General features: G+C 46.6%; 2 protein-coding genes across 3 annotated transcripts; both read right to left on the minus strand.

Annotated features, from left to right (window-relative positions):
* Nucleotides 1-1,985: 1,985 nt before the first annotated feature.
* Nucleotides 1,986-4,056, minus strand: her13 (hairy-related 13). The gene is given in 4 exon segments (NM_001104812.1): nucleotides 1,986-2,419; nucleotides 3,558-3,639; nucleotides 3,745-3,831; nucleotides 3,958-4,056. Coding segments are annotated over 4 exon segments (702 nt in total).
* A 4,735-nt stretch (nucleotides 4,057-8,791) lies between these two features.
* On the minus strand, nucleotides 8,792-10,801 carry her8.2 (hairy-related 8.2). Of its 2 annotated transcripts, none has more exons than XM_004075957.5 (4): nucleotides 10,000-10,801; nucleotides 9,829-9,924; nucleotides 9,679-9,757; nucleotides 8,792-9,508 (listed from the first exon to the last, which is right to left on the minus strand). In XM_004075957.5, exons 1-4 carry the CDS (start codon nucleotides 10,060-10,062, stop codon nucleotides 9,150-9,152), a joined length of 597 nt encoding a protein of 198 aa, XP_004076005.1. In that variant the 5' UTR covers nucleotides 10,063-10,801; the 3' UTR covers nucleotides 8,792-9,149. The 2 variants fall into 2 exon arrangements, with proteins under 2 accessions (XP_004076005.1, XP_078785487.1); XM_078929361.1 differs by having other exon boundaries at nucleotides 8,792-9,556; nucleotides 10,000-10,199.
* Between the last annotated feature and the right edge of the window lie 5 nt (nucleotides 10,802-10,806).

Here is a 10,806-nt window from a genome sequence, read left to right on the forward strand (position 1 = left end):
GACTTTTGCTGGCCTTCATAATTGTGCTGCAAAGCCCAAAACTCCCAGATGAAGCCGGTTTGGACCTCTTACTGCATGTTCACAGACACCAGCGTTTTTCTCGTGGTTACAAGGTTCTCTTGTTGTGAATTTGAATTGATTAACTGTGAACCCTGGGTTAACAGTCAAACCTGTTAACATGTTTACATCTGCAGCAGTTTCCACATCTGTCTTATCATGGTTCCATCATCAGGTGCTTCTGTGGGGAGTCTTCACAGCCTCCTATACCAGAGATTTGGACTCGAGTCACATGACCTGGACTCGAGTCACATGACGTGGACTCACACATTGGACCAACATCCAAAGATGAAAATGTATGCAGACAAAGTGTGCCTTGCTGTCTCTGTCCCTCTGTGTGTGCATCTGTGGGCACTTTCAGCACAACATCCAATCAAATTAGGTTCACATTTTGTTTGAGCTGACAATCCAACCAATCAAATTGCAGAATAACAGATGAGACAATCTGTCAATCAAAGCAACAGTTCCTGTTTGCAGGCATTATAAGTTCCAGTATAAAAGTTCCAGTTGTGCTCAAACGTTTACATACCCTGGCAGAAAGTATGAATATAGATGATAACACAAAAACTTGTTCCGCTCATGGTTTGGGCTTGAATTAAGCCGTGGTTCTACTCTGTATGACTGAAGACACAATCGATACAGTGAGTCTGCCTGCAAGCGCCGTCAAGGGTCTTTGCCTTGTCTATTCTATCCTGTCAAGGCAAAGACACTTGACAGGATAGAATAGACATTCAATAGAATACGCCAAGCAAACTCCCTTCCTTCAACCCCTTACCCTGGTTACTACGTTTCCCATTTGTATTATTTGAAGAAGCCAGGTCCACCAAGAGAACAAACTACTGCCATAACTGTTTTGGCTGAATTGGATTTGATCCTTTGAAGAACTCCCCCCCCCATTTCACAGAGCTTCCTATTCGATGGGACAATTCTCGTAACATTCACTCAGAGGTGAAACATGCTTACTAAATATATAACATGCATTGGAAACAAGCAGATATTTCTACTTGAATGACACCCACTGGGTGATTGACTGTGTGACACTGCAGAAGAAATGAGGGCGGTTGACCGCTGGTCCGGCAGGATGTAACAGGCGTCTGTGAAGAGCTGGGCTGCAGGTGACAAGAAGGACACTTTTGGGGAAAGCACGCACTGTTCAACTGTCCTGAGGGCTAAAGGGACAAAAGATGTTTGAACAAATGTTCTGACACACCTCTCCAAAAATAACAACAAAACACCACACGCTGTTTCTACGCTTCTAAAGGTGCCTTTTTTTTGGCTACATCCACTTATCAAACTTATTTGAATTTGTGTGAGTGCCATTTTTAGAAGCTTTTATCTGTAAACACAGGCATTTTACTGTTATTACTGTGTTTTATTAATAGTTACTCAGACCAGAAAAAAGCCATCCAGATGCAAACTTTATTGAACCAGGTTTAAAATGATTACTTGCATCTCTATAAGCATTACAATGTAAAGAGTAGCTAGTTTATCGATGAACTAGAAAATACCGTTAAAATATTTATATTAAAAGAAGCATTGCAGAAACAAACTGGTTCTAAAAAGAGCTTTTCTTCTCTCCAGTGACACACAAAAAACAGTCTTTTGTTGAGTTACGAGGCTTGAAAGGGAAGGCTTTTTTTCAGCAGGTGTGAAGGGAAGTGTCAGGGTGTCGCGAGGGGGGGGTCCTTTCAGGGGGTCCCTGTCTGGAGGGGGGGCCATGACAGACAGTGAGATAAAAGAGAGCTGCAGCTTCTAACAAATCCCAATTGCTTCAAGCGACTTTTCTGATTTTGTTTCATCAACTTGAAATGTCTCCATCCGTGTCAGAAGGAGGAGGAAAGAGCGGAAGCTTCTGCATTTGGCTTTACAAGTCAAGAAACGTTATATTCCATTCGGAGCTGCTCTGTATCCTCAACTCTGGACTTGTGCTACCAAGGTCTCCACATGAAGCGAGGATAGGCCACGGTGGGCATGCTCAGACCCCCTCGGCTCCCAGCAGCCACCTCTGTGGAGCTCTGGTGGTGCTCGCCGTCGACCTCGTCCAGGTCCGAGCACGAGTCCTCGCTGGACGGGGACGTGGCCGGAGAGAGGGCCGACGCCTCACAGCCGGAGAGGCTGCCTCCTCCTGGGGAAGCCAGAGTGCTGCTGTTGCAGGCGGACGTGTCCGTGATCAGGTCCATCAGCACGTCCTGCAGGTGGTCCTCGTTCAGCGGCATGCACTCCAGCAGATGGTTGAGAAGCTCGGCCGCCACTGCTGCGTCGATCCCCGGACAGCTGGTCACGAACGTGTGGACCTCGTGCATGCACTGGATGTAGCCGGCTGCAAACCTCTCACTGGCCTCCCGGTTCAGAGCGTCCTTCTCTGTGATGAGAAAAGAAGATGTGACCGGAGAAATGTTGGGTTTAGGAAGGGTCAAACCTTCTGGGTTCAAGAAGCAAAAACCTGCTTCTAAATGAGGAGTGCTAGAGACCCGCTCTGATGAAAGTTGTGTCTTTGGTTTTTTAACACGATCCTATGGCATTTTTCTCACATTTATATAGAAAATTAAGCATAAAATTGCTTTCCTTTGTATTTCTTCATTGCCATTTGTCAAATACAGTGACGACCCCGCTCTGCTCCTTTCTGATCATCCACCTGCAGACAAACCATGAACGTCTCTGTTTTCCTGGTCTGAGCTGGAATCTGGATCACATATTGCTGGCCAGTGTTGTTAGCTTGAAGTTGTTAGGGGCTGTAAGCTAGTGGGAGAAGGTGTAAACAGATGGATGATGGGATATGGAGAGAGGGTACACTCCCGTCCACAATTCAGAGGCAGGTTTTGGATTTGGCCTAAACGTCATCATCATCATTGAAAGACACTTTGATAATAGATCAGACGATGATCAGAGGGGGACTTTAGGAGCTCCTTCTCTCCACTTTCTCCAAATCCTGCTGTCTCCAACAGCAGCTTTCTGGCTAACATCAAGAAAATGGTTGCATCAGTCGTCCACATGACAGCTGCTCCTCAAAGCCAGAGCGGACCTCAGAACAGAGGAGAAAGTGGATTTCTGAAGCTGCTTTTGAACGGATTAAAGGAACTAGATGTCATCTACTGTGTGCCAGCCCAGAGAGCCACCAGAACAGTCAGACTGAAAGGGGACAGTTAGTCAGCAGCAGCAGCAGCACAGAAACACGCAGAAGGCCGTTCATGACCAAAGTATGTGGAGCATCAGAGCTGATGAAACTACAAAGTCTGACATTCTGTAGCCTGTTTGTCATCAATATTCTGACCTCTTCTTTTAGAACCACAGTGTTACAGTGTGTGTGTGTGGGGGGGGGGGGGGGTTCCCCCACATCACAAAGTCCAGATGATCTCACGTTACTTTGGAGCAGAGATTAGAAATTACAAGGATTTTGGCTGCATCTGGAGCAAAAACGCTGCATTAGACATGGAAGGAGGTGCAAAACAACAGCCGCCTGCTTCTGAACGGCGTGACAGGCTGAAGGAGGCCGGGCTCACCTTGGCTCCGGCTCTTCAGGATGTCCTCCACCTTCTTCACCGTCACCTCCAGAACCTCTGCGTTCTCCATCTTCGAGTTAAACTGTGAAAACAACCCAACAGCGCCATCAGAAGCAGATCTCTTCCTCAGACCGGTTCCTCGGACCCCACAGGGCGCCGCACTCGGACACGCGCGCTCATCACTCACGTCTGCGTCCGCGAGCAGCGTCCGCAGCTCCTGCAAGCTCTCGTTGATGCGAGCGCGCCTCTTCTTCTCCACCAGAGGTTTCCTGACCTGCGGGAGAGCAGAACTGTTCAATCATTTTGCTTGTCAATAAAGACAGGATCGAGCTGCTCCTGCTGCACACGCAGAGTGACAGGTGCGTTTCCGTGCGGGGACCACCCCGCAGCAGGTACCTACCTTTCTGTCTGCTCTCTGGATCCCGTAGGGCTCGTCATCCTCCGTGCACACGTCGCTGCTGCTGCTGCTGCTGCTGCTGGGCTGGACCGACGGGGCCATGTTGGCTGTCTGTCTGCAGCTGAAGCTTTCTCCCGCGTCTGCAGCCAAAGAGCCGTTTCATGCAAAGGAAACCATGGATGGAGGAAGCGAGGCGAGGCGAGGCGCCCTCCGTTTATTGTGCGGCCCTATAGAGTCGTGCTGCCGGCGCTGAGTGGCTGTTCTTAGTATTTATAGCAGCTTATTAACATGTGAATGGGGGCCGAGCTGCTCGCGCTGGGGACAACAGGGCGCACATGGCTGGAGCCAATGAGCGCGCAGCCCTTTTGTGTGTGTGGTCAACCCCGCTCTGCGCCCTGAGGAGCTGCACGGGCTTTAATCAGGCATTGTGTTGGCTTAGTCCCCCCCCCGCCCCCCAGTCTCCTCCTGTTCACTCAGATTCAGCTGCGCGTATTAATTATGCAGACAAAGAACAGTTCATTCCAGCCTCATTTTTGACAGACCAAACTGTCGTGTTGACTTTAGCTTTAGGCGGAAGGAGAAAACCTCAAACATTTGCAGATTCTAATGTCCCTCTGAATAAACATGACTTGATCTGATCTTCTGGTTTCATCTCCACACGGCCGTCTGCTGCTGCCACTGCTGCTGCGTGTCTTCCTCTCCTCCTTTGTGTGCGCGCCGCGGCGCGTTTCCCCCCTCTCTGTTCCGCGGATGTAACGCGATGCCTTCAGTTGGCAGCTGCTCTGCTGCCGCCGGCGGCCCCTCGGCCTGAACTGAGCCAGCCGGTGGAAACAAGGGCCCTTCTGCAAAGGCAGCGACAGGTGTTGGCCTGCGCCTCGTCTGTTGTTTGGCCACTTCTGTTTGGTGTGAGACATGCGCTCTCACGCCGCGTGGCACTGGTGTTGGCGCTTTGACGAAAACAAATAATCAAAAGTTTTGCGCGTGGAAAAATGTTTTGCTGTTGCGCGCGGTCACCACCTGTCTATTTGTTTTAGTCCAAGAGACTGTGCCTCCCTCATTATACATGTTCTGTACACATCATTATCATGCTAATCATCCCCACAATGGAGCAGAGCCTCCTGTTCATGGAGGGGGGCAGCAGCTGCCAGTACAGTCTGTACATCCATCCAGGTGGGTTTCTTTTTCCGGGTTTCCTTGCACTTTGACGCACAGCCTTTCCATGATTGCGCCACAACAGCAGCAAAGTGTAGTGCAGTGAAGGAAGCGCGGCAGACCCTTTGAAGTGCAGGCTTTTTTGCCCCCCCCCCAAACACACACACCCGCGCGCACATACACGCACACGTTACTGCCTCTGAGTTTTAATGGTGTAGACTGCAAAGAGAGGGAGAGCAGCTGTCTGGCTCTCCTTTGTTCGAGAACTCCAGTGACCCCCCCCCCCCCCCCACACACACACATACAAACACACACAGACCCACCACCTTGCTCCATGTAACAGTCGAACATCACTGTAGGAAATCAGATCTTGGTGAATGATCTCCCCCCTTTCTCTTGCTACAGCTGATGGGGCGTTTTGCCCCCCCCCCTCCCCCCGCAGGGGTTAACTAGGAAGTTGTAAAAACTTTCTAACTATATGTAGAAAAAAAACATCTAATTTGTATCTCAGTGTTGGTTTAAAATGACCTAATTTATCATGTAGCCAGTAATACTTTTATTACATGATCTCTTTTTTTGGCTGATACAATATTGCTGTTTTGATGTACAATGAGAAAGAGAGCTTGTTCTTCATGGAAACTGTACATGTGCTGGCTCAACAAAAGTTATTAAAAAATCTAAAATCCATTACATTTCAGCCACATAGACATCTTTTCATGGGGTAGCACCTTCAGACTCAGATCATTCTTCATTCAGATTCAAGAAATAAAAGCATGAATATTTTGTCTTTATATTAAACTTGTTTTGATTACACACCACTAAAACAGTGATATTACAGGTTGGAATATGGACTCCAAAGCTGATTAAAAGTAACTGTGTCGATCCAGAGCCCTTTTTCTGGAATCAAAATTTGCTCCTGGGGAGTTAAAGTGCAGAGTAAATTCCTGCTGCAACCACAGGGTGGATCTGGACTTCAATCAACAGCTTTCTCAGCTCATCAGACAGATCAGAACAAGAGGATTCAGTCATCAAAGAACTGCTCTTAGGCCTCTGCTGCACCCAAGGACGATTCTAAAACAATCCACGTTCACTGTGAACTCCAGGAGAGGGGTCACATCTGCCCACCACCTCACCTCGCAACACAAACCCAAAAAGCACAGTTTCTTTACGTTTTCTCCTCACATTCAATGTGAAATTTAAATTCTAATTCAAACAGCAGTATTTATCCCCGAGGGGCAATTCTTTTTAATATGCAGACAGCAGCTATGAAAAATTAACATGACACATTAAAAAGATGACTAATAGAGGCCTAATAGTACACAATAAAAAACAAAATACACACACACAAAACCAAAAATAACATGAAGTGACAGTGTGTGCATGTTCAAGTGAGTCTATTGCACTGATTAGCTAGACTGTGAGTTAGCGTTAAGCAGCTGGACTCCCCTGGGGAGAAAGGTTGTCTTCTTTTTGCATCCAGGAAGGGAAAGTCTGCAATGCTTAACATGGGAGGGGTCCTGGAGGACCCCGTGGGCTTTTTGGTTGTTTGCTGATCACATAAAGGGACACGAGTTCTGACTAGCTGCTCAGTGATTTTTGAGGTGGGTGTGAGATGGTTTCAGTTCTGTACAGTTAGGGAGTGAAAGCAGCAGATGAACAAGGAGGTTCTAACATTTTCAGTGAAAGGACAATAGAATCTGGTCAGAATGTCACTGCTGGCTCCACATAGCTTTACCCTTCTCAGGAGGTATTGCCTCTCACTGCCCTTTGTCAAAACATCCTCAGTTTGGTCATCAGAGATGGTTCCCAGGTATTTGTATTCATTAATAATCTAATAAGCATAACTTTGAAGATCTAAACAGATGGGCTGTTACTTTCCCTGCAGCCCATGCACTGCTCAGTAATGGACCGGTACGCACACCTCACTAACGAGTAGGGTGCAGCTTCCATACGGCAACATCAACATCATAAGTCATTTACATTTTCCCTACATGATACACTTACCACACACTCAACATTGGTACGTTCCACTTTCATGACATCCCTTAAGTAGCCACATGCACCTCCAGAGAACTGCAAGACCTGCACTCCCTGTACGACCGTCTACGGGCCCGGACAACCCAAAAACCAGATTCCGCCAAACAAACGTTTTGAAATAAGTAGTTGTAGAGTTAGATAAGTTAATTGTTCTCTATGAGTTCTGGCATCGCCTGTCCGTCCTGGGGGAGGATCCCTCCTTCATGTGGACACCCCTGAGGTTTCTTCTTTTTTTTAGGAGTTTTTCCTTACAGAGGAGGAGGGTCTAAGGGCAGGGATGCCAGTTTAGTTTAGAATTGAATTGAATTGACAACAACACACAAAAGTGTCATGGGACCTCGGAGGTTAAAGACTCCTCAAACAATTCTTTTTGGTTCAAAATAAAATTCCAGTTTGATTTTTTACTTTTGAAAGCTTTTGAACCGCAAATTTTTTATGGTCAGACAAAATGACATTTTTTTTCTCAGATTGGATGCATTTTATAGCTAAACTACATTACACAACTGAGTCTAGAACCAACTTCATCTGAACTTCATGAGGTAAAACTGTGTGAAAATAATCTAAACTCAATAAAACACCAAATCTTGAGCGACTGCAGATGATGGTCTCAGCAGTGCATGTGTGGCCATTTGCATAATTCTGTTTTCCTGCATGGTTTATTTTGCTCTACTCATTTCCTTGACTGCTCAGTCAAGTACTTGATGACATATCAAAAACGTATTTTCAAAAATAGGGATTGCATGTATTATTGAAAAAAGTCAAATCGAAAGAGAAAAAAAACGTTCCTCATTGCCTTTTTTCCATAAAGGGTTACGGACGGATCTAAGGTGACATTTGATGTCACATTCTTTCCATTAGGTTGAGTGGATTTTAGGTCCTCTGCTGCAAACCTCCACCTCAGCCCCTGCTGCGACTGGATACAGAGGTTTTACAGCTTTGATTAAAAGTTGCTATATTGTCATGAATGGCTTTTATCTCTTTTGTGAGGTTTTGCTTAGGCCATCATTCCGTGCATAAGTCCCTAAAACATAAGAATAAATTCTATGTGTTTGAAAAGTTTAGCTTCTGTTATTTGAAAATCAGTGTAAATGCCACTGCAAAAACTAAAGAAAAATGATCTTTCCGAGAACGTTTGTCAATAAAACACATGTCACAGTGATTTTTTTTAATAAGACTTCTTAGTAAGACCTTTTTCTTTTTCCCATTGGCAGATTCTTGTTACAACAATTTTTGACTTATTTCTAAGGAGCCGGTTTTTAGAGTGTAGTTAAAGTAGTGACGTCCAAATCCAAGCCCTCTGTGTTCTGCTGCTTCTCCGTCTTTCCCTCCTCTGACTGCTCTTCATCGAGGGAGAATAGCTGATTCAGATCATCTGCAGCAGGCAGGAAAGGAATTTATTCAAACAACGATCATGCAGGATTGGGATTTTACACCCCAGGGTCCTTGTATTTTCATTCAGTGAGACACAATCCATTTTCCTTATCTGTGTTTTTTTTCTTGAAGTCAAGGTTCTTCAAACTTTATCCTGCTAGAATTGTAAAGTATCTCTAAAAATATATTAAAGGGTGAATTAGTCTTATTTTATTGTTTTTTTTTCTATTTTCTTGAGAAAAGACACAAGCTGAACTAAAAAAACAACAACAAAATCTTTCCAAACGTGTGGTTAACTTTATTTTATAATAACAAATTCTTAAAGGTTAATTATTCTGAAAAGAGGAAATGATAGTAATAAGCAAGTAGTCTAAGATACAATTACAAGCTTTATAAAATCAAATAAATACAGGGGTTAGTACAATAAATAGCTGAAGGATTAATAACAGCCTTCTACAATTCAGGCTACAAGAGGTCACCTTCTTCAGGGAAGTACAGAGAAAAGGTTATCCTAGGAATATAATGACTGGAACAAAAGCGCCCCACTTTTTGTCTTCTGAGCTGCATATCTATAAGATACATAACACCGGATGAGCTAACCAAACGGATAACCAAGATCATTCAAGCCCTCGTCTTCACCAGGGCCTCCACATCTCCATCATGCTCAGATGACTGCTGTGGAGTTCTGGCCTCTCCTGCTGTCCCCCCAGCAGAGGGGGCGAACCCTCCTTCTGACGTGGCTTTTTGGGGAGCCCTCTGAGGGGCGTGGCCAACACGGATCGCAGAGGGACATCTAAAAGGGCATCGTGTCTGGGCTGGTTCCGGCTGGAGTCGTCAGTGGACCTGGGCAGTGATTTGAGGAGGTGGTTGAGCAGCCTGGAGCCCAGAGTCTTGTCCATCCAGTCGCAGGTGAGAAGCATGTTGTGGACCTCGTGCATGCACTGAATGTACCCTGTGCTGTATCTCTGCTGGGCCTCCAGGCCAAGTGTTGGATCTGGAGGTGAAGGAGAAGATGTCATGTGTGTAGAGTGTGTAGAGACCCCTGGTGGTGAAAGTGCAAAGTGCCGCTAGTTCTTTCAGAGCGTGGGCTCAGCTCCTAACCCAGGCATCAACACACCTACACGTGTGCAGCGCCGCCTCTCAGAAACAACATGCATGTCTTACCGGGCATTTGAGAGTTCTGAATATTCTGCAGGTGTTTCACTGTCATCTCCAGAATATCCGCTTTTTCCAGTTTGGATTGCTGAGGAGATAAAGGAGGTCAGCTTCTCTGCCACCACCATGACGGCCAAAGAAGGGAGGGAAGGGACTCACATCAAGCCTGAACGCTCCGATCACCGTTTCCTTCAGCTGATCCAGACAGTTGTTAATCCTCTCCCGTCGTTTCCTCTCAATCAGCGGCTTTCTCATCTGAAAACATCATCACAAGGCTTAGACAACCCGCATTCCTCTCTTCAGGAGCTAAAATGTCCACATCTAAAATACCTTTCTCTCCTCTTTGGCACTGGGATGTTTATCCACGTCCTGCACCACAGAGGAGGCAGTCATGTTTGTCCCTGCTGCGCTTCTTCTCTCCTCCAGATCTCCTCTCCAGAGTCCTCGGCAAAGGTTGGACCCTCTTTTTTATAGGACAAAATTAGCATGTGAATGCTCCCAACTCTTTGCCTGCAGGATTTTCCCACACACGGGGCCCGATCAGTCAAGATTGGCAGGTCACTGGCTCCATTCAAAGGCCTGGAAGGAGAGAGTTAGGGAGAGGGGAGGAGAGAAAAACCCCTCCGGCGACAGATGTCCAGCCTGAAACCACGCTCGCCTCTCCCTCCATCCATCTAGCCCCACAACAGAAAAACAGCAGCCTTCTTTTCTCCCGCTGAGGAACAAGAGTGTGCAATTACGCAGCTTTACTCCCGGGAGCCCCCTCCCTCATTCTTTTCCAGAGCAACACAGAACCATGCTGTCCTCATCACAAAACCTGCTTCCGCGGGACACAACCAGCAAAACACCACAATATAACAGCGTTGTTCAGTTCAAACCTGCAAACGTGTGTACTTTCATCAAAACTAGAGAGTTTGCAGCATGTGGGAGGTCATGACCCGCTGCCCGGAGCTGCATCCGTTTCATACTGACATATTAGCAGATGTCAGATTGAGCAGATGTACGCCCCCCCCACACACACACCTTTTCCTCTGCCCCTTCCCTAAGGCTGGGGCCCTTGGTTAGGAGCCACGCGACTGCAAGGCGAATGCCGGGTCGTGGGAAACGGAGCCAAACAAAAGCCTCCATTCACCCAAA

The sequence above is a fragment of the Oryzias latipes genome, chromosome 13 (genome assembly GCF_053564925.1).
Source record: "Oryzias latipes strain Hd-rR chromosome 13, Olatipes_Hd-rR_3.1".
Classification (NCBI taxonomy): domain Eukaryota; kingdom Metazoa; phylum Chordata; class Actinopteri; order Beloniformes; family Adrianichthyidae; genus Oryzias; species Oryzias latipes.